The following is a 23,457-nucleotide window of genomic DNA, read 5'->3' as shown; positions in this document are numbered from 1 at the left end:
ACTACAGAGAAGAACCAAAACTGCTCCAAATCTACTTTCCATGCACACAGAACTGTTCTAAACCCTACATCTGCAGATATATTGATAAAGTAAATCTAATCTTCCCCAGGGTGTGGATTAAACAGAACTTGGGTCACCCTCACCTTCAGGGGTCAGGTCAGGTGCTGGACATGGGGGAAGCTTCTGGCAGCTGCTCACAGAACCCACCCCTGAAGCCCCTCCCACTACCAAAACCTGGCCATGCAAACCCAATGCACTGCCCAGCATGGAACACCCAGAATGTGGGTCAGCAGGTCAGTGCTCAGCATGGAGCACCTGGAACGTGGGTCACCAGGTCTCTGTTAAACAGGGCTCACAAGGAATTTTGGTTATCAAGTCTTTAACCATTTTGTCCACTGATGCTTGAGGAGATGTGAGCTGCTCTGAAACCTCTTTCTGTATTCCAAGCACTTGCAGGGCAGTTCCCAATGTGGATGTGTTTCATCCGCTTAAATACTGCAGAGAAAAAAAAAAACAACAACACTTTAGGTTCAAATATTTTCCCCAAACAAAATTAAAACTTTTACAACTTAGTTCTTTATACCAAAACCAGTTTCAGTTTGGGAAGGTGTAAGGTGGAGGGGTTTGTTTGCATTTTTTCTCTTTCTTTAAAAAAAAAAAAATAATTGCTAGGAGGTGCAGAAAGAGATACAAAAAGGTTGGGGAAAAGCCAAGGTTGCTTTTAGAAGCAAAGAAAAATTTTACCACCAGAAGTTACTTTTTTGCTGAGATACCCTGTGGGGGAAAACAGTTTCTACCTTTTTTTTTTCTTCTGTTTCTCTGTCCCTTGTGATAGATATCTCTGGCCCCAAGAGGCTTGGAATGCTGTCTTTGGATATGTAGAGTTGTTGCTCAGGAGAAGGTATTTTTTTGCCTTTCTGGGCTGAGCAAAGTCTGGTCCTCATGAGGAGGTGAGAGAGGGGGAATTAGGGAGAGATTTTCCATTATGGTAACCGGGTTTGCTCTCCTTCATTTTCCCTCCCTGAATTCTCAAGGTGCCTTCTCTGAGTTTTCATAGTGTTCCAAAAGGTTTGTACGTGATTTTTGGCAGTCAGCTACGAGCCCAACAGCAGGAACCTTTATGGCAGGCAGGCTCCAGCAGGATGCTCTGGCAGGAAGTTTGTTTGGGAGCTTTTAGCAAAATGTTGACAGAAAACTTTTCAATAGGATGTTTGTGGCAGAGAAACAGTGGAGGAACATTGTTCCTTGTAATTGTGTATTATGTGAGTGTCACAGGGGACACACAGGAGTCCCCACTGATCCATCCTGGGGCTGGTTCTGCTTCTCCCAACCTCGGCTCCTCCATGTGGGGTCCCCCCAGGACTGTTCCCCACTGCCCCCCTAACAGTTGGGACTGGTAAGAACTGGGAAGCTTTACTGGGAAAAGTGGAATCAGGTGGTGTTAGAATAAAAGCAGGGACTGTAGGGACATGCAACCCCTCCAAAATTAGCACAGGGATGGGAGTGGGTGGTCCATGCTGAGCCTGAGGCCACAGGGAGGGTCTGTGGCTGCCGATGGCTCAGGAGCTCTGTGGGGAGAGAACAGGGGGTGACACTGAGGTGGGGGATCCCCTGGGAGGGCACACATGGGAGGCAGGGACAGGACCCCAGCCAACCCCTCCCTTTCTGGCACAGGTAGAAGCTGAGCCCCAGCACCAGGAAGATGAACCCAACAGAAGCCTCTGATCCCTGTCAGTGTCTTCTTCAGGCAGCACGTGACAGCTCTGGGAAGTCTGGGGGGGTCTGGAGCTTCCAAATCTTCTCATTGAGCCTCCAAGACATCCCCAAACCCCCTCCCAGTTGCCCTCAGCTCACCCAGGACCACCTGGAACCTCTTCCCAGCACCTTCAGGATCCCAAAACCCCTGCCCCCATCCCCACTAGGATGATCCAACCTCACTCCCAGCAACCTCAGGGCTCCCCTAAAATCTTTCCAGTTTTTTGTTTTTTTTCTCAGCCCCCTGAGGACACTACACAACCCCTCTCAACCCCTTGAGAGCAAAACCTGGATGGTCCCTCTCACTCCCCAATTGCTCCCTGGACCACTGAAAACCTATTCCAGTGCGACAAGTCTCCCATCCACCTTCCCAGTAACCCCCCAAGGCCCCCAAATCCCTCCCAGTTGCTCCCATGGCTCCCCATACCCCCCTCCATGACTCTCTAAACCTCTTCTGGACCTGTCCATTCCCTTCACAAACTCCCCTGAATTACCACGAGGCTCCCAAAACTGCCTGCCAGTTTCCCAAGGCTTCCCCAACCCCCTTCCCAATTAGTCCCAGGATCCCCAGCCTCCCTCCATGAGTCCAGGCCATACCCCAGTCCCAGGTGAGGGGGTGATCCAGGCTTATGTGTCCCACCCAGCAGGTGAAGGTGATCCTTCCTGGGGGGATTTCCAGCATCACCAGCAGCTGGTGGGTCCACTCATTATTGAGGACCATGTTGTTGGCCACCAAGGGCTCTGAGGGATCCTGCCCACCCTGGAACCACCTCACCTGCACCTGGGCAGGTTAGAAATCCATCCTGGAGCAGAGCAGGGGCCTGGGCAGACTGGGAGCTCAACAGAATCAGTGAGGTGGAAAAGCTGGTGGGCTCTGGGAGAGAGGCAAGGGGGCTGCAGGGACACTCAGAAGGACTGGGAATGGTCTGGGAAGGGTTGGGAGATGCACTGAGAGAGATAGAGGACATGGGATGACACATGAGGCTCCCTATTCCTTATTCATTCCTGAGGACTGTTCTGTTCTGACTCCACAACCCCAGACCTGCCAATCTCTGCTTTTTAGGCAGGATCGTGCCCTATGTTGGGGCTCCTGGGTCCAGAGTAGGAAGGAGAACAACAGGTTTGGTGCCCAGGATTGTATCAGGAGGTTCAACAGCCTGGGGAGTGTGTAGTGGCCTGACTGGTTTCTCTCTGTCTTTGGCTGTGGGGTCTGCAGGGAGCAGTTTCTCCTGCCCTGTTTGCACCCTGGTGCACTGCTGGGCCCCTAGGCAGGTGGATGTTTCTGACCTGGGGTGTTCCACCACACACCAGATGTGTGTGAAGGACACTGCGGTGTGTTCTCCTTCCCCAAATCCTGTGTCTTGGACATATCTGGTCCTTTCCTGGAGCATCTCCTGCCAAAATGGGTCCTTGCCTGTTTCCACAAGAGCAGAAACCGGGTCATTTGCAGTGGCAGTTGTTGGGGGACCTGCCCTGGTCCCTGTGGCTCTGCCTGTGGGGACAGGGAGGGTGTGGGGATGTTTGCTCTTCCAGGATCCCAGTCCTTGTGGTACAACTCTGTATTTGGTACCACAGTGAACTTCTCTGATGAAGGTTGAAAATGATTTGCAAGTTTGAAAGATTCCCAAGTAGGTTCATAGACAAGGAACAGAGCTGCATTTTGGAAGATATGAAAAAAACTTAATTTCTAGATTTATCAGTAGCAAGACAGGGCCCACCCAAGCCCTCAGGCTACATACTGGGTCGTTACAGAACACTGGGAGACACAGGAATGTTTGTGTCTCCACACTAATGACTCAGCTGTGATAATTGTGATAACTCCCCTCTGGAGAGCCATCAGCACCTTCACACCCACCCTGAGGGCTCATCTCTGCTAATGGGCCATTAGGGGCTGGAACAATAGGCAGCTCCAATAACCCAGACCATCAAAGAGTCCAAACCAGTCCCATGACTTACAGGGTCAAATCACCCATTGTGAAAGTCCCCACACTGAATGAAGTACTGGGCATTCCCACTGGAATCTGAGCACCAAAAATCTTTGGGTTTTGGGATTTCTGGTATCACTGTTTCCTAGAATATATTGTTGTCCTTCTTTTAAAAAATTCTTCATCACTCTTCAGTGCTGGGGTGGAGGCGGCAGGAGAAAATGTGGAGAATGAAGGAGTGGATACACAGAAATCTGAAATAATCCTGTCTTTGCAAGAGTCAGACAAAAAAAAATGTATCTCCAGAAAAAGGGACACTTAGGCCAAAAGGCTGCAGCAGGAGCATTGCTTGCTGCTGAGCTCCAAGACAGGCTGCAAATGGTGGCACTGCTTTGCTGCTGAGCATGGGCATGTCTGAAAGATTCAGGTGGAGCTTTGGAATGTGCAGGAGAGAGGGAGAATGTTACAGGGAGATTTGCAGGATGTAAAACCAGTAACAAAGCCTTGTAACTCAAACTTCCTGTGTTCAGGGGAGGAGCTGAGAGACAGTGAGCCAGTCTGTTGTTGTGAGAAAGAGCAAAACATCAGGTTTGCATTGACAGCTGATGATGAGGAAGGAGCAGATTGACCCTTAATTAAAGCTGAAACCACCAATGTGTGCCAGGGTCAGCAAACTGCTGCTAAACTGGCACCGTGTGCGGCTCCCAAGATATCAAAGCCTGGCCCTGGATCAGGGGAGATGGAAATCCTGTCACTATTAATGCAGTGGGATGCTGAGGGGCTGGAGCCACTGCCCAGATGGCACAAAGTTAAACCACTGGAGCAAACGCAGCACGTGTTATCTGCCCAACTGATAAGGTCAGTTCATGGCTCCAGGGGGAGAAGTAGAAGCCTGCTAAGAACCTTCAAAGAAACCCAGCATAAGGGGCAGCTCTTGCTGATATTTTCAACATGTCTGACTGTCTCTGAACAGGAAATTAATGGGACGAGACCCACTGAAAAAATGGGGCGAAAAAAACATCAGTGCATAGAGCACTACATGGAAGAGGAGTTAAAACTCTACCTGAGAGATCCCCAGTTCATGCAGTCAAACCACTTGATTCACTAAGGAGTAGCTTTTTTGGGGAGGTTTGTGTAGTTTTCTTTTTCCAGGTATTCCAGCACTCCCCACTGAAGATCAAAGGAACCAGCTGGGACTGGGGGAACTGCCAGCAGATGTACAGGAGAAGGCTCACAGAAAGCAGCCAATGGGTGATGAGCATCTTTCCCTCAGGATGTGTCACCTTGTGACTGTCAGCATTTCAGACTCAAGTGTCTGCTTTGGGAGCATTATCCCAGCCTGTCATGGAATAATCAGTCTGTACTGGGTGAAATTTCCACTTTTCTTTATGCAGGGACCTGCCAACCCATGAGATGGAGCTGTGTGGAACAAACAAAATTTTTAATTATCCCGTAATTATTATTAAATATTATTTCTTGTGATTTGATTGTGTTTTCATTGAGAGGGATTCTTTGGGAGATAAAAAAATAGAAGGACATTATAAACCAAACATTTTTATTTATTCTTTTTTAATTTTGCTATATCTTTTTTTGTTTATACTAAAAAACATATGGAGTGGAATAATCTCTTAGTCTTCTCTTATTGAATTCAACCACATGAGAAATAAAAAAGACAGCCCAGTTTAATTTGTGTGTTGGTACAAGTGATTTGCATGTTTGAAATCATACAAATAGGTATCAACCTTCCCAGAATTCTTCCTCAGAAAGTTTTGGATTCATTATTATAATTTGTCTAAATCTTACAGAGATTTTGGCATGTGAACTAAAAGATCTTAACAGAATAAAAGAAACTATTCCATGGGAAATGGTTGAGACCCCCTTCCTAAATCAGAAGGAGTTTCAGCTTTGGACTGAAAATGGGACATGGATAAAATACAGGAAAACCTTTTCCCAGCTCCCAAGACCTGTGACCAGTTTAGGAAATACTTGCACTCTGCACCACTGACATTTCTCAGTTGTGGGTGCAGCTTTAATTGGAAAGGAATGTTGTGAAGATAAATTGTGACAGAGAAGAAAATCCCAGAAAAATCGACCTGGACTCTGTTTTGGGGGACCCTCAGCACCAAGGAGACAGCAGATCCAGACCCACAGGACACCACGGGGTTCCATGGAGTGGGGATACATTTCCTGTTTTAACTTTTCTCTGTCACCCTCTTTCCCTCCCCCTCTCCTTTTTCCTATTTCTTCCTATTTCTCTTTCTTTGCCTCACATTTACTCAAATAAAATCCACACTCTTGACTTTGGCATCTGGTCCTTTTTGCACCTTAATTTGGGGAGAGACATTTCTAATAATTTTAATAACTGGATGATAACCCCAATCAGAGCCCCTTCACAGCACAGATGGAGAGAAAGTCCCCACAGTGCACCTGAGAGGTGTGTCAGGGGAAACCGTGTGGATCAGTCCTGTCTCAAGCAAAGGCAAACCCATCTGTGGGATTGATTTTGCTCTAGGACAAAGTTGCACTTGGTGGGTAATTCAGAAAAACAGGGAAACATGGTGTGTACCTGAAGAGGAACTATTTTTGGTGTAAAACTGCCTGTTCCATTGTTCCTATTTGTGTATAATATTGGATAGAGAGGTGCAGAGTTAATGTGTTATTCAGGGCATACTGGGGAAAAGGGGAAAAAAAGAAAAAAGAATACAGTGGTGGATAATGTCCTGGGTGACACAAAACTTCTGGTATCCTCCTTCGCTTTTCTCTGTTCCCCAAAATGCCTGCTAATTGGGAGTGGGAGGGGAATTTGAGATTAAAGAAGGGTGGTCCTGTTCTCCTGGCAGAAGAATGTGTGCCCAGGTGTGAAAGGCTGGAATGCTGATGACTCAGACAGTGCAGGTGGAGCTGATGATGTGCAAAGTGACCCCCAAGGTTCTGAGGGTGTGCACACCTGCCAGCTCAGGCTCCAGGTAGGTGTGTTTTCCTCGGCCTTGCACAGGGACTGAGCTGTGATAACTCCCCCCTGGGAGCACTGAGACAATTCCTACACATGGCCTGGAGATTTTCACCTCTCCTAATGGGCCATCATGGATCCAACCTAATTTTTGCTATGCATCTATTAATAACAGGATTAATAATAGGGGTAGAAGGGTGACGAGAAATTATTTGAAGGAAAACCAAATATTTTCTTTCCATTGGCTGCCCAGCACAGCCATGTTCTCTAAAGGTTTCTGGAGAAGGAATCACAAAACCACCTTCAGAGAGAAGCTGAGACAAATATTCAAGGATTCCGGAGACCCTAAAGAAAAGTCCTCAGTCTCCACAGGTCCCTCAGAGGAAACTGTGCTGCTGTCAAAGGCACTTTGGGGCAAGAACATAACGCTGCTCTCACTGCACCAAAATAACAGCACGTCCCGGTTTTCTGGTCTTCTCAGGGGTGAGGATCCAGCAAAACATGGAGTGCAATGGATTAATACACTGACACAGTTGCATGAGCTTGGACCAGTTGTGACTATGTGGGGATAACCCAAACTGTGGATTCTGCTCACTCTGTGGCCTTTCTGATGAACTGTTAATAATGGATCATTTGCAGCAGCTGCCCAGACCACAGCAGAACCTTTTTCATGATTTCATTTGGAAATCTCATCAATAATCCACTTTTTAAACACTTTTTAATGAATACTGAACAAAACTAAGAACAAAACCAAGGTGAGTACAGTGCTGGTTGTGCCATGCTCGTTCTTTTGGCTGCAAACCCATCTGGTAGCAGTCATCAGTCTCCTCTCTTCCAGACCACAGAATGAAAGAGAAATTCAAGAGCTGGACCTGTGGGCAAACATCTTGACCTCACAGCAGTATCATTCAACCCAGATGGGGTTTGAAAGATCAAGACAAGGATTTGTAAACAAATTCATGTATAGATCTATTCTTCAGGAATGTGTGTTGTTTTAAATCCTGACCTGAACTTTCAGGCTCCAGAACAAAGCTTCTCCTTTTATCCAAGACATAGTACAGCAGTTCCAGGTTACACAAATTCCTCACTGCTCAGAAACACACTAATAGCAAAGTTTTCACATAAAGCAAGGTTGAACTAAGACAGGAATCTGTCTGGCAGGTGACAGACTGCTGCTTTATTCACTAAGCCTTAGAATCTTTAAACTTGTAGTTCATTGCCAAAGAAGATGATGGAAGAACTCCAGCCCATATCCAAGTGTTACAAGTCTATGTTTGGTAGCACATGGAACTTCTATAATGAAGGTTGAAAATGACTTCCAAGTGTGAAAGATTCCCAGGTATGTTGATAGACAAGGAACAGAGCTGCATTTTGGAAGATGTGAAGAAACCACAAATATTTATACATTTATCAGTATTAACACAAGGCCTACCCAAGCCCTCAGGCTACAAGTTGAGTGGTTCAGAGAACCCTGGGAGGCACTGGAATGTTTCTGTCTTCACACCAATGACTCAGCTGTGATATCTCCCCTCTGGGGAGGCATCAACACATTCACACCCACCCTGAGGGCTCATGTCTCCTAATGGGCCGTGAGGGGCTGGAACAATTGGCAGCTGCAATGACTCACACCATCAAAGACTCAAAAAATATCCCATGGCTCACAGGGTAAAATCCCCTGTTGTGGAAGTCCCCACCCTGGATGAGGTGCAGGACATTCCCACTTTAACCTGAGCATGTCAAATCTTCAGGGATTGGCATTTCTGGTATCATTATTTGGATTCAGAGAGGGACTAAGACTTTAACAGAACTTCAACAGCCACTCTTGACCAGACTGAGACCATCATCCTCACCAAAAGGTTTCCTTTCCTTTTCCTGTGAATTCAGGGATACCACGTGGCACTCAGCACAGGGGCTAATGAAGACCATAATGTTCATGTCCCAGGGGGATGGGTTATACAATTGGTTTATTGAGGGTTCAAAGAAATGTTTTTTCTGTATCATTGCATTTCTTGTAATCTTTCTAGTAAATTACATTTCCGACTTTTAAACTCTCTTGACTCAGGTTAATTTCTCCCTTACAGCATAACCTTTAAACCCTGTGCCCCAGGGCATCACCCAAAACCTCCTGCAGCTCTTTCAGCCTTGGGGCTGTGCCCACTGCCCTGGGAAGTGTCTGGAGGCATCTCCTAAAGCTGGCCCAGCCCCAATTGATGGGATGTGTGAGGAGGAGGCTGTTGGGGTCCCTTTGGAATAACTGTGGAGCCGGGGAGTGCAGGCCGGGGTGCCCAGGGCTGTGGGGCAGAGCAGGGTCCTGCAGCCCAGGGTGCTGTGCTGGGGCAGGGACTCTGCTGCCTGCCAGGGGCAGCTCTCAGCCTGCCCAGGGAGCTGCTGACAGGGCTGGGGAGAAGGGCTGTGGGGAAGGAGCAGCCCCTGGGAGAGCTCCTTATCTTGCTCAGGGAGAGCTGCAGGGCTTGGGAATGCTCACAGCACCCACATCAACCCCAGACAGTTCCCAGGGCACATTTCAGGGAGGACATTAAAGTAGGACCTACATGACAGGGAAGCATCCTGTTCTTTCAATTCTCTGGCCTGCCATGTCATGCTGGGAAATAGCACATACAAATTAACATCTGATTTCAGGAGAAGGCATTGAAACTTCAAATCTGAATCTCAGATAGGTGAATAAACCAGGCACTTCTCTCCAGGAAGCCTCTTATCGGGCTCTGTCCATCCCAGCTTCACCTCTGGTCTGGCACTGAGGAGGTATTCCAGATCTGCCCTTGGAAGCAGCACTGCCCTGCTCTCAGCACTGCACAGGCACTTGTAGGTTTATGGTTTTCAAGATTTCTTCGTGTGAACTCAATGTGAATGCAGCACCAGGCAAAGCTCAGAGGAGATGGGAAAGAGAGTGATGGACACGGCAGCTCTCCTGGCTCTGCTCTGAGCCACAGAGAGCTGAGCCCTTTAAATCGTGTCTTATTGCAAGGCTTTTCATAATTTCAGTCAAAAGCATGAAAATTCATAAACTTAAGTAGAATATTCTCCATGAACTGTTGTTGAAAATATCAAAACACAGATACAATGATTGTAAAGACATTTTCAGGCTCTCTGCTGCAGAGTCAGAAGAACATAGGGTGATATGTTATAAAAGGTGTGGTAAATTTGACCTGCCTCATGATGGTCAGAGCTGTCACAAAGCAGCTCCATGTCCCCAATGCAGCAGAGCAAAGCTGAGGCCTTGGCAGCACATGGGCAGAGCTCCTGCTGCTCACACCACCCTCAGCCAGCACTGACCAGAGGAAGGAAATGCATTTCTATCTGAGGGAGATTTATCTGAAAACTGGTGTGACTGTGTCAGAGGAGTCTGTCTTCATTGCTCCCTGTTCTTTGCTTTTTCTCAAGTTTCTTTCCCTTTGGACCTGTGATATGGCCCCAGGACAGCACAGCCCCTCCCTCTGCAGGGCAGCACTTCCAGCTCAGGGCCCTGCAGGGATCACAGGGTGGGAGCCAGGACCGACTGCTCAGGCTGGAGTGGACACACTCACTTGGGGAAGGGGATGTCCTGGTGAAGAGCAAGGGAGCATTTCTGTGCCTGCAGGGAGAACTCCCTGGTGTCCTGGTTTGGGCCCCAGCTGGAGGTGAAGCCCCACACAGACACTCCCTCAGCCCCCCATCTCTCCCCCCTGCAGCCCAGTGAAATGGGGAGGGCAATCAAAGTGAAACTTGTAGGTTGAGGTAAGAACAGTTCAAGAACCGAAAGCAAAGGAAAAGACAATAATAATCATCATGGCCAGGCTTCACGAACGAAGATTTGAGAAGGGCACTACCCACGCTTGCTGCACATGCTGGTGGCTAAAAAGGCCGATACGGGATAGGCAGGTCTGGTCAGAAAAGACGCAGCGGAATGTCTCCCTAGGTGACATTGGCCAGGAACGGTTCTTTCTGCGTTGTCTTTTCTCCTCAAGACTGACTCTCCGTGCATTCACAAAGGAAGCAGCAGCGTCGTGAATGGTGTGTGTCCATGAATCCCGATTGGAGGCCAGAGTGGACCACTGGTGGCAGTCAATATGGCCAAGGATGGGGTGCTGTTTCAGGGAGTCCTTGTATCTCTTCTTCGGGGCTCCTCTTTTGCGGCAGCCGGTGGCGAGTTCACCATAGTGCACAATCTTCGGGAGGCAGTGGGTGATCCTCCATCCTGGAGACGTGCCCTGCCCAGCACAGCTGTGTTCTCACCAGCATGGCCTCGATACTGGTGACCCCTGCCTGTTCAAGAACAGACACATTGGTCACGTAATCAGACCAGTGGATGTTTAGGATTTAATGGAGGCAGCGCTGATGGAAGCGTTCGAGAAGCCGCAGGTGGTGGCGGTAGATGACCCAGGATTTAGACCCATATAAAAGAGTAGACAGAACAATGGCTCTGTACACACAAATCTTTGTACTTTTCTTCAGGTGTTTATTGGACCAGACTCTTTTACGGAGTTTTCCGAAGGCTCTGTATGCCTTTGCTGGCCTGTTGTCTATTTCTTTGTCAATCTTACCGTCTGAGGAAATGATACTTCCCAGACAGGTGAACTGCTGGACTGACTTAAGCTCTGAATTGCCTATGGTGATGTGAGGATGATGGAAGACTTCTTGAGGTGCAGGTTGGTAGAGAACTTCCGTCTTCCTCAGGCTGACTTCCAGCCCAAAAAGCTCAGCAGCCTCTGCAAAGCAGGATGTGAAGCGCTGCAGAGCTGCTTCTGTGTGAGCAACGAGGGCGGCATCATCAGCAAAAAGCAGCTCATGGACAAGGTGATTCAAGGTCTTGGTGTGGGCCTTCAGTCGCAGGTTGAATAGGCTTCCATCGGTACGATACCAGATGTAGATGTAGTGGTAAATAATAACAATGGTAAATAATAATAGAAATAATAACAAAAAAGTGAATAAACAAGTAATGTACAATGCAATTGCTCACACCCACTGACCGATGCCAGACTCCTCTTCCCAAACCCACATAAGCCCCTTGAAGTTCACTCTCCCCAGTTTATATACTGGGCATGACATGATGTGCTGTGGAATATCCCTGTGGTCACTTCAGGTCAGCTCTCCCAGCTTCTTTCTTTTGGGAACCTTTTCAAGGCAGAGCAGGAGACACAAAATAAACAACAAAACAGAGTCCTTGACTTGGTATAAACATGACTTCGCAAAGAACAAAACACCAGTGTGTTATCAGCATTATTCTCCTTCTGAATCCTAAACATGACACTGCAAGAAATACTGAGGGGAATTATCTCCATCCTAGCTGAAAGCAGGGCAATATCCAGCCCTTACTCCATCCCATTTATGTCATGCCAAGTCTCACACTTCCAATTCCCCATCACCTTCCCCAGTTCTCTCTTTTGATAGACACACACAGACATCACTCCCTTAGGGAATGGAAAAGCTCTGTCAAAGATTCATAAAATGGCCACAAAAGTGTCTGTTGAGTTCACTCAGGCCATGACTTTGGCCTCCATCCCTGGGAACAGTCTCTTCAGCAGGGAAGGTGCTGTGGGGTACTGGATGGTTGCAGTCACACTTTAGAGCCAGTTCTGATTACAGCATTGCTGCACTAGACCTGTTTTGGAACAATTCACTCTTCCTTGGTGTGAGGGCAAAGACCAGAGGGAAGTCAAGGTTGAGATGCCCAGAAAAGCTGTGGGTGAGATTGATGCCATGAGGTGCTCAGGGGGGTGATGTCCACCCAGCCAGCACAGAAGGGATAATGCCCAGTGTTGGATAGTTATCAATGTCATACAATTGATCCATTGGCCATTCTCAACCCAAATCCAATCCCCTCAAGGCACCCATCAGAGTTCCCCTCCTCCCACACCATCCCTTTAGTCCACCTGAGTCCTTGAGAAAAAGCACCCCTGGGTTGGGTGGGTTTGCCCTTGGCCTGAGGCAGGAACAACCCAGAGTGTTTTCCCTATAGAAAAAAGGTTGTTAGAGCCCTGGAGTTCTGGTGCCAAAGTCATAGATTTTCTCCTCACAGAGGTAATGATCAATGCTCCAATTTATCATTTATTACACACACACTTATATCTCATACTTTTAAAAGCACGTGAACAATGCAAGCACATTATTGGCTAACAGCCAGTGTCTATGCTTCACAACATGATTTGATTGGCCTCTGCTTGCTGCTGCTTATTGTAAGTTTGTTCTCTTTTGAAACTCTTTCAAGGACACAGACTTTGCTATGTTCTGCATAGACTGGGTTGGGCATATAAGCTTCTAACAGCAGGCTGTGGGCTGAGAAATATCTCTCTGCATTTCCCAGCTTGTTTTTAATGGGAACTACAGAGACCTCAACCCCTTCTACAACAACTAAGTTTGGATTGGGCAGGCCCAGCAAAATGATCAGATGCCCCAGCATGGACTGACCAGGTGGCCTTTGCTAAATGCACATCCCAATGTTTGCAGGTCCCACCACCCACTGCTCTCCGTGTGCTCCCTCCCTGTCCATTGCACCCTCTGGATCTTCCCAGGGGATGCTGCATGGCAGAGAATGGGATTCACCCACTCAGGGCCAGGTTCTTTGGCCCAGGTCTCTGAGAGGTGGTTTTGGAAATGAGTTCCAATGTCTGATTCAATTCTTTCAGGGGTTCCATGTCACTAACACATTTCCTCCTCCAGGCTCAGGAAAGTGTTCCAAGCAGTGCCATGGGACACAGAGGATGTTTCCAGCCTTGCTGTGCTTGTTTCCACCACCATAAGCACGTGGCCCTTGCCATGGGGGGGTTTGGGGCAGTGTGATACAGTCAGTCTGTCAGTCCTGCCCTTATTTCTATTCCAGCCATCCTCCTCCATCCCAGAGAGACTCCACAACTTGGCCTGTGTAACTGCAGCACATTTCACATTCATGGATACCCTGTGCAACAGTGCCCATGGCTAAGCCCACCCCTCAATCAGAAGCCAGTCCAAATGTTCCTTCTTTGCCCTGATAGCTCGAGGTGTCCTGGGCCCAGGGAGACAGAAACCTTGTGCTGCCAATGCCAAGGCACCTGAGCCCCTTCAATGCCAGCAGCCTGAGCCACCTGCTGGTTGTTCTGCTGTTCTTCATGGGTCTGACTCTTGGGTACAGGAGCACCCCCATGACACACCTTCACAGCAGGTGCTCCACCCCGGCACTGATACCTTTGCCACAAGGCAGCAGCCCTGATGGGTTTCACCCTGTGCAGCCAGTTCTTCTGCTGCCATTGCTGCACCCACCCTACAGGGCATTTGGCACCATCAAGAGTAGGAGTAGAGAAGGGATGTGATGGAGTCCTGACCTCCTGTTTTAGGATGAGAAGTGACAGGGAGCAGCCCCAGAGGTGCAGGGCAGCTGCTCGTGGTGATGGCGGGACAGAGAGAGCTGTGCAGGCCTGGGGGGGCACAGGGGTTTGCCCTGTTCTGGCTCAGGAGCACCTAGATGTGCCTCCTGCTGTGCCGGGGGGTGCGTGTGTGTGCCCTGCTGGGCACAGTGAGGAGCAGCTGCAGCTGCCCCTTGTGTTAGGGCTGTGTCTGCCTTTGCTGCTGGAAACAGAGAGGCCAATTGGGCTCCTCTTCTGGCGCCAGCGGTGCCAGGGGTGGGCAGTGCCCTCTGTGCTGCTGCTGATGGCTGAGCAGGGCTGGCTGGTTCTGTGTGTGTGACAGTGTGCCCTGGGCCCTGCAGTGTCACAGTGTGCCCTGGGTTCCATGAGGCCCTGAAGAGTCACAATGTCCCCTGGGTTCTCGAACTCCCTGCAGTGTCACAATGTCCCCTGGGTTCCACGAGGCCCTGCAGGGTCACAGTGGCCCCTGGGCACCCTCAGGCCCCACATCACACAGCCGTGGTAGTTCCCTCACCTGAAATATTGAGGCTATTTGAGCCGCTACAACAGAAGGAAGAGATTGAGCCATTAGAGAGTGTCCAAGGGAGGAAACCAAAATGGGCAAGGGCCTGCAGGGGCAGCGTGTGAGGAGCAGCTGAGGGCACTTGGTGTGTTGAGATTCATAAGAGGAGATTGAGGGGAAACCTCAATGTAAGTATAACTTTCTGGGCAGGGGGAGAGGAGGGGCAGGCACTGAACTCTGCTCTGTGGGGACCAGGGACAGCACCCAGGGAATGGCCTGCAGTTGTGTCAGAGCAGGGTCAGGTTGGATCTTCCAAATAGGTTCTTCCCCCAGAGGGTGGGGGGCACTGACCAGGCTCCCCAGGGCAGTGGGCACAGCCCCAAGGCTGCCAGATCTCCAGAAGGGTTTGGATGATGCTCTGGGGCACAGGGTGTGACTCTTGGGAATGGGCCTGTAGAGGGCTGAGGGTTGGACTCCATGATCCTTGGGGGGCCCTTCCCACTCAGCACATTCTGGCATTCTGTGACACCAGCTGGGCTGATCCCAGTGCACAAGGAGTCCCATACCCCCCCAAGTACTGTGGATGCTCCCAGTGTGTGGGGAGGGGTCCCAGCCCCACCCCAGCAGGTCTGGAGGAAGGGGAGACAACCTCCTACAGGTAAGATATCCATGAAATGTGGTTCCCCTACAAGTCACTTGTAACAGCACAGAATTGTGGATTATAACCCCCCTCAGTCCCCAGTGGAGCCAGGGGTCACTGCAACCCCCAGACTGAGGTTAGAGAACTCCCAAGAGCCATTGAGAACCCCCAAAAGTTGTTGAAAACTGCAGGATTTTTCTGTCAATAGAGTCATCTCATCCCTCCAATTGCAAGACTTTTAACTCAGCTTAAGAAAAAGAGGATCAAAACACTGAAAAGATATTTAAAGGCCCCTGAACTGCTGCAAAGCAGCAGGATCCCCTCAGAAAAAGTTCCCTGTGTCCCTCTCTGTGGGTTCCCACTCCAAGTGCTGATGTCACATGTCCCTTGCAGTACCCCCCTCAGGATAGGAGGGCACCACAGAAGCTCCCTCAGTTTTTCCACACACCCCATCTCATGTTTCCCAAATCCCAACCCATCCACCTCCAAGTCCCATCCCAACCCTTCCAATTTGCATCCAAGCCCTCCCAATTTTATCCCATCATCCCTGGGTTTGCAGCACCCCTTTTCCTGCTGCTGACTCCCCCTAAGTGGGTTTGAGTTGGTTTAAACCATTTTGGGATGGGATTGAGTCATTTCAAGTTGACATGGAGCCATTTTGGGGTGGGATTGAGGTGTTATGAGCTGACAGATCAATCCCTCTCAGATATTGGACTGCAAAATGATGGAGAAATGTCAATCAGTCTGGAAACCTCCAGTTTTGGGGAAAACTCTCCCAAATCCACACAGAACCCTGAAATCTTCCTGAATATCCCTTTGAACCCAAAATTCCTGCCCCAATTCCCAGGAGAATGGTGGAACTTTAGATGTCTTTGTTCAGTTTCTTTATTTTAATCCCAATTTCAGGTGATTTGAAGGGATGAAAATTGATCAAATAAAATAAAATAAAAAAAAATAACGAACCATGTGAATTTGCATAGGGTTGGGTTGGATGTCCCACAGAGAGGCAGAGCCACAGAGAATTGGAATTATGGAATTATTGAGTTTAGAAAAGTTCTGAAACACCATTCAGGATTCTTGAGGCCACAAGATAAACTAAGGGTATGGAGCAGGGGAGATGTTTAGGATCAGAAGTCAGCAATTCCCCCTTCCCAATGGATTTCACACTTCAGTCTGTGTCCCCATATGTTATGGCTTTGATGTGGGAAAATGCCAAGTAATCATTTCAGAGGCAAAGTCTCCTGTCCCCCCAAAAACCAAAACACAGGACATAGTTCAGCAGAACAAGGTGTATTAAACAGAAAATAAAATAGAAAACAAATCAAATACAAACTACAGACTAAGAATAAAAGGTAGCAAGAACAAACAGGAAATAAATTTCAACTTCCCCAGTATCTTGGTCTCCCCCCAGGAGCTCTGCAATGCCAAGATACTCCTTGTTCAGCCGGCAAGAAGAAGGAAAATCCCTCCTCCCTCTCTTCTTCTGTCTGAGATGATGTCAGAATATGGGATGCAATAGAGTTGGCCAGTAGGAGTCAGCTGGGCTGACCCAGCTCCAGTCAGCTGATTGTCCAAGGCCTTGCTCTAAAAACTAAAGCCTAAATCTGGGCCTAACTAAACCCATGACACCATGGATGTTCCTCCCCCTGGGTTAATTCAAGTGCCCATGGAGAAGCAGGAGGATGTGGAATCCACCAGCCAGAGGTCTTCCAAATGTGGGTCACAAGGAATGTGGGTGATAGAGATGGAGCAGCAGATGAAGCTTTTCCCACAGTGGGGTCACTCGTGGGGCTTCCCTCACTGGTGGGTCCGTTGGTGTCTGGTCAAGTGAGAGCTCCGGGTGAAGGTCTTCCCACACTCGTCACACTCATAAGGCCTCTCCCCAGTGTGGAGGTGCTGGTGCCTGATGAGGTGGGAGGTGCTGTTGAATCTCTTCCCACAGTCGGTGCAGCAGAAGGGCCTCTCCCCGGTGTGTGTGCGCTGATGCACGAGGACATCTGAGCTTCTCTGAAACCTCTTCCCACACTCGGAACACTCAAACGGCCTTTCCCCAGTGTGGGTCATCCGGTGGATGATGAGCTCAGACTTACGGATGAAGCTCTTCCTACAGTCCCCACACTGGTACGGTCTCTCTCCACTGTGGAGGCGCAGGTGCATGATGAGGGTGTCCTTCCGCCTGAATCTCTTCCCGCAGTTGGTGCAGTGGAAGGGCCTCTCCCCCGTGTGTGTGCGCTGATGCTTGAGGAGTTCTGAGCTGGTCCGACACCTCTGCCCACACTGGGAACACCCGTAGGGACGTTCCCCAGTGTGGATCATCTGGTGGCGGATCAGGTGGGAGTTTTGACTGAAGCTCTTCCCACATACTCTACATGTGTAGGGCCGTTCCCCAGTGTGGATGTGCTGATGCTGGATCAGGTTGGAGCTCAGGCTGAATCCCTTCCCACATGCCAAGCACTTGTAGCGCTTCTCCCTGCTCTGAAGCTGCTGCTGCACCCCCAGCTCAGAGCTCTGGTTGAAGCTCTGGCCATCTTTCCCACACTGGGTGGCTCTATCCTGCTAAGAGGACCCAAAACTCGGTTGAGAGCTTCTCCTCCTCAGGGATCTCCGTGGCTTTTTCTCCTCGGTGACTTCCTGCTCTATGGAGCTGTTCAAAGTGGCCTCTGCCACCAGGTTCTGCTGGGGGGATTTGTCCTCCGTGCTCCCCGTGCTCACCTCGGGGCCTGGGGCAGGAAGGAACAAGGACACTCAGGGCATTTGCCTCCGGCCCACAGGGAAGGCCAAGGACATCCCCCCAAACCCGGCCCTGGCAGGACGGCATCGGCAGCGGGGTTGTCCTGCAGCCGGGGCCATGCTGGGCTGGAAGATGCAGCACAAGAGAGGGGCAAAGGGGCACTGACTTCCTCCTCACCTGCCTGGGGGTCCTGGGGCATCTTCCTCTTCCTTGCAGCCTCCTCCTCCACCTGGCCAAGCTTTGGAAAGGAGAAATCCTGGTATTTTGGGGGAAAAAAGAAGTTGTGAGCACAATGGTTTGGGGATTCCTCCTGCCCCAATCCATCTCTAGAACTCACTGGGCTCCTCGTGGCCCAAAATCCTGTAAAACACCAAGATTCAGCCCCAAAAACCCTCCCAGACGTTCTTTGTCTTTGGCCTCTCTTCTTTGGGGTTCTGGGTGTCCCTCCTGTCCTGGCTGTTGGGGGTCTCCTGTGTACTGGGAGTTCTGCTTTTCAAGGGTCCCCACCCTCTCCAGGCTGCCAGGGTTCCAGGACCCCCCTACCTGCTCATTCCTGGTTTTCCAGCCCCCAAAGCCCCATTTCTTTGACTCCAGGATCCCTATGATCCCCCTTTCCCACCCATCCCACATCTCTCAGAATCCACACTCCCTTTTCCTTTAACCTGACACCCCTTGGACTCCTCTTTCTGTGTATAGGGACCCCCCGCATCCCCCAATAATCTTTGCTAACCTCCAGTCCTGCTTTTTATTCACCTTGAGCCCCTCCTGTTCCCACATTCCCAGGCAGTGGAAAGCCCCTGCACCTCCTTATCCTGCACCAATACCCACCTGCACCCCCTTTCCTTGGCATCCCACCTCTTTCAGTCCCCACACCCCTCTTTTTCTTCACTCTGGGACCCCCACTCCTGCATTTCCCAGACCACAGACTCTCCCCTTTATGGGACACTGGGAATTCATTTGAACCCCTTTTTCTGGCTATCCTGGATGCCCTTACCCCATGAGTCCCTTTGTTCGACATCAGGGACCCCTGGAACCCCTTTCCTCAGCACAGGGTCTCCCTGGACCCCCTATCCCACTTCTCCAAGCCCCTACAGCCCACACTCCTTGGCCCTGTGACCCCCTGAAAATCCCCACACCCCTGCACCCACAAGATTCATGCAAAACATCAAGACTCAGCCAAAAAAGCTCTGCCAGGAGTTCCACCTCTCTGGTCTCTCCACTTTGGGGTTTGGGGGGGCTCCCCTGTCCAGGCTCTGGGGGTACCACGTGTACTGGGAGGTCCCCTCCCCAACCTGCCAATGAAGGGCCTGACCCAGGCACACCAACCTCACCAACGGGGGTCCCCGCATGCCCCTGCCCACCAAGGGGCTCTGCCAGGAACCAACACTGGGACACCCAAAAACACCACCCAGGGACCCCAATAGCCCCCAGGGAGCATTCCCAGCTCAGCTTTCGGGTCCCTCAAGCCCCAACCTGAACACAACCCAATCCCCCAGAGCATCCCCAGACTATTCGAGGCTCGGCTCCGGGGTCCCGCAGCACTTTGTCGGGGCCCTTTGCCGTCCCTGTGTGCAGCTCCGGCCCCGCCCCGTGGCAGCCCCAGCGCGGGCTCCAAGGAGCGGCACATCCTGGTGCCCTTGGGGGCTTTGGCCGGGCCCATCCCGGCTCTCGTGTTCCATGGCACAGCCCACACAGCCCTTGGTGGGGCAGCAGGGGCACTGTGGAGTTTGGGGGGCCCCTTCTCTTTCCATGTTCTCCCGCTGACTTGAAACCTCCTCGTGTGCACTCGGAGCGCCAGAAGAGGAAAAGAAGGAGCGTGCCTGTCCCCTGCACTTCTCCTGGTGATGTTCCTGGGTCGGCCCCGCTACCCCCATCAGCAGGGGAGGCCCAGCGGGGCAGACACAGCAGTTTTGAGAGTCGTTGTGGGCACCGGGTTTTGAGAGAACAGGTCTACCCATCCGCCGGCGCCGCCAGGTCTGCCCATGGAGGGTCAGAGAAGGGAGGGAGGCCATCGAGTGAAAGAGAAGGTCCGCCAGAGAAAGCAGGACTACCCGTCGGGTTGAGGGAGGTCTACCCATGGGGATAAATGAGAACAGCTCTACCCGTTGGGTCAAGGAAGAACAAGTCTACCCACCCTAACACACGTGGGTCCCTCAGCATCCCAGACGAGGAGGGAACCCTGAACTGCCAAGTGAAAAGACCAGAGGAGGAGAACTTCTGGGAGGGGTTTTATGGGATAATCTCCATATTTTGGAGTGAGTTTTGGATGAATCTTGATGTTTTGCAAGTTTGATGTTGATGAGGGGTTTTTTGGCCTGAATCTTGGTATTTTGGAGCTTATTATGGACACCAGATGCCTGGTGACCTCTGGAGATGGGGAGCAGAGAGGGGTGATAGTGGAGCTGGGGGATAGTGGAGCTTCTCCTCTGACTCTCTGCTTAGGGTGGTGATTCCAAAGGCACTTCTCTCTCCAGGTTGCTGAGGGTGCCCCCTCTCTGGAATCCCTGTTTTGGGGTCCCAGGGGGTTCCCGAGCCCCCACAGCAGAGGGTCAGGGGCAAAAGTACCCCTGGGACTCTCAGTAGTTCTGAGTGGGACCCTGGAGAGAGGGGAATCCCAGAACCCCTAAGGGGTCACATCACAGAGTCAGACCCCTGGGATTCCTGGGACCTCCAGCAGCCTGGAAAAGGAAGAACCACAGACAGGGGACCCCAAAACACAACGCACCCCCAACAGCCTGGACAGGGGGGACCCCCAGAGCCCCAAAGTGGAGAGACCACAGAGAGCAACTTTTTGGGAAGGCTTTTGGGAGGTGAATCTTGGTGGTTGGAATTGCTTTGATCTTAATTTTCATACTTTGGAGGGGGTTTTAGCCAAATTTTGATGATTTAGGGTTTTAGGAGATTTGTGGCAGGCACCTCCATGTGGGGGAATGGGAGGATCCCAGGAGTTTCCACCATCCAGGGATGCTCCTCAAGCAAAGCCCCTTTGGGGCTTGTTCCCCACACTATGGTCACCCTCACTTGCTCACACCGTTCTCTTTTCCAAGAGCATCATCCCCAAATGGCCCCTTTCAGCTTCTAGGAAAAAAAAAGCAATCAATAAATCCCATTTTCCTGCTTCTTAGGCCTGCCCATGTGTCTCACTCAGCTTCAGTTCTCCCCGTTCCAGTTGTCATTTTGAGATCCCAGTTTTGGAGACCTGGCGTGGTTTGGAGGGCCTGGGAGGCTTTTGAAGGGCCCTGGGATGGTTTTGCAGGGTCTGGGGACAGCTTGGGGGTTCTAGTAGGCAGTTCAGGGGGATCCTGGGGTGGTTTGGGGATGTCTGGAAGTAGCCTGGGGGTCCTGGATGGGTTTGGAGAGACTGGGAGAGAACTGGGGGGGGGTGGGGCTGGAGGGGCTCGATGTGGTTTGGGGGTCCTGGCGGTGTTTGGGGGGGGGTGTCTGGGTAGGAGTCTGGGGGAAGGTTGAGGGAATTTAGGGATGGCTACGTGTCCTAGAAGGGGGTTTGGTGGGTCCTGCCATGCTTTGGGGGTCTGGGAGAGGGTTTAGGGCAGTTCTGGGGGTAGTTCAGGGAGTCCTGGGGAGTTTACACTGTCTGGCAGAGTTTTGGGATTCTGGGAAGGGGATTTAAGGTAGTTTGGTGGTTCCTGGGCATTTTAGACGGTCTGGGAAAGGATTGGTGGTCTGGGAGGGGGTTTGGGGGATCTCTGGGGTCTTTGGCGGGCCGAGTGTGTTTCAGAAGGTCGGGAGAGTCCAGGGGGGAACTTGGGGCATCCTGGGAGGGTCCAGAGAATTTTGGGGGTCCCGGGTGGGAGAGTTTGGGGCTCTCAGGGGTAACTTCGGGGGGGATTTAAGGTAGTTTGGTGGTTCCTGGGAATTTTAGGCGGTTTGGGAAAGGATTGGTGGTCTGGGAGGGGGTGTGGGGGATCTCTGGTGTGTTTGAAGGGCTGAGGGTGTTTCAGAAGTTCGGGAGAGTCCAGGGGGGAATTTGGGGCATCCTGGGGGGGTCCAGAGAGTTTTGGCCGTCCCGGGTGGGGGAGTTTGGGGCTCTCAGGGGTATTTTCGGGGGGATTTGGGGCGTTCTGAGGCGGATTCCGGGGTGGGGGGAGGGGCTTACCCGCCTTCTTCACCTTCACGGCCAAAACGGCCCCGGGGGCGTCCCGGGGGTCTGTGAGGGGTGAGCGGGTGGGGAGGGACCCCCAAAACCCCCCCTGAGTCCTCCAAATGCCCCCCAAATACTCCCAAATGTTTCCGACATCACCCCAAACTCGCCGCCATTGCTCACCTCTCCCAGCAGCGCCCTCGAGTCCCGCCCTCCACCTACGCCGCCTCTGATTGGTCGCCTGGCGTGCCCGTCTCCACTGAAAGCCAATCAGCGATCAGGAATGCAGCTCGCGGTGACGGCGCTTGGAGACCCGCGCCATTTTGAGCCTGTCGCGAACTACAACTCCCGTCATGCTCCGCCGCCTATTCTGGCCAATCACAGGCGGGACTACAACTCCCGTCTCTCCCGCGCCCAATCGGGTCGGTCCCAGCTGGTTTGCGGCCCCCCAAGTGCCCCCGGACCCCAAACTGCGCCAGAACTGCCCCCCGGACCCCAAACTGCCCCAGAAGTGCCCCCCGGACCCCAAACTGCCCCAGAAGTGCCCTCCAGACCCCAAACTGCCCCAGAAGTGCCCCCAGGACTCCAAACTGTCCCAAAAGTGCCCCAGAACCCCAAAGTGCCCCAGAAGTGCCCCCGGACCCCAAACTGCCCCAGAAGTGCTCCCGGACCCCAAACTGCCCCAGAAGTGCCCCCCAGACCCCAAACTGCCCCAGAAGTGCCCCCCAGACCCCAAACTGCCCCAGAAGTGCTCCCGGACCCCAAACTGCCCCAGAAGTGCCCCCGGACCCCAAACTGCCCCAGAAGTGCTCCCGGACCCCAAACTGCCCCAGAAGTGCCCCCCAGACCCCAAACTGCCCCAGAAGTGCCCCCGGACCCCAAACTGCCCCAGAAGTGCCCCCCAGACCCCAAACTGCCCCAGAAGTGCCCCCGGACCCCAAACTGCCCCAGAAGTGCTCCCGGACCCCAAACTGCCCCAGAAGTGCCCCCCGGACCCCAAACTGCCCCAGAAGTTACCCCCGGACCCCAAACTGCCCCAGAAGTGCCCCCGGACTCCAAACTGCCCCAGAAGTTACCCCGGACCCCAAACTGCCCCAGAAGTGCCCCCAGGACTCCAAACTGCTTCAGAAGTTCCCCCCGGACCCCAAAATGTCCCAAAAGTGCCCCCGGACCCCAAACTGCCCCAGAAGTTCCCCCCGGACCCCAAACTGTCCCAAAAGTGCCCCCGGACCCCAAACTGCCCCAGAAGTTCCCCCCGGACCCCAAACTGTCCCAGAAGTGCCCCCAGGACTCCAAACTGCCCCAGAAGTGCCCCCAGGACTCCAAACTGCCCCAGAAGTGCCCCCAGGACCCCAAACTGCCCCAGAAGTGCCCCCCGGACCCCAAACTGCCCCAGAAGTGCCCCCAGACCCCAAACTGTCCCAAAAGTGCCCCAGGACCCCAAACTGCCCCAGAAGTGCCCCCGGACCCCAAACTGCCCCAGAAGTGCCCCCAGAACTCCAAACTGCTTCAGAA

The 23,457-nt window shown here is 51.7% G+C and overlaps 2 protein-coding genes across 2 annotated transcripts in view; one reads left to right on the top strand and one right to left on the bottom strand.

Annotated features, from left to right (window-relative positions):
- Window positions 1-23,457, top strand: part of LOC139684162 (uncharacterized) — a 1,455,962-nt gene that overhangs the window by 989,360 nt on the left and 443,145 nt on the right.
- LOC139684161 (uncharacterized) overlaps window positions 1-23,457 on the bottom strand; it is a 1,434,678-nt gene that overhangs the window by 1,029,508 nt on the left and 381,713 nt on the right. The window contains 1 exon segment of the mRNA XM_071579762.1: window positions 17,124-17,582. Within this exon segment, the coding sequence (XP_071435863.1) occupies window positions 17,124-17,582 (459 nt within the window).

This window comes from Pithys albifrons, chromosome 33 (assembly GCF_047495875.1).
Source record: "Pithys albifrons albifrons isolate INPA30051 chromosome 33, PitAlb_v1, whole genome shotgun sequence".
Lineage (NCBI taxonomy): Eukaryota > Metazoa > Chordata > Aves > Passeriformes > Thamnophilidae > Pithys > Pithys albifrons.
Note: the sequence above shows the minus strand (reverse complement) of the source record. Positions and strands in the feature narration are given on the sequence as shown.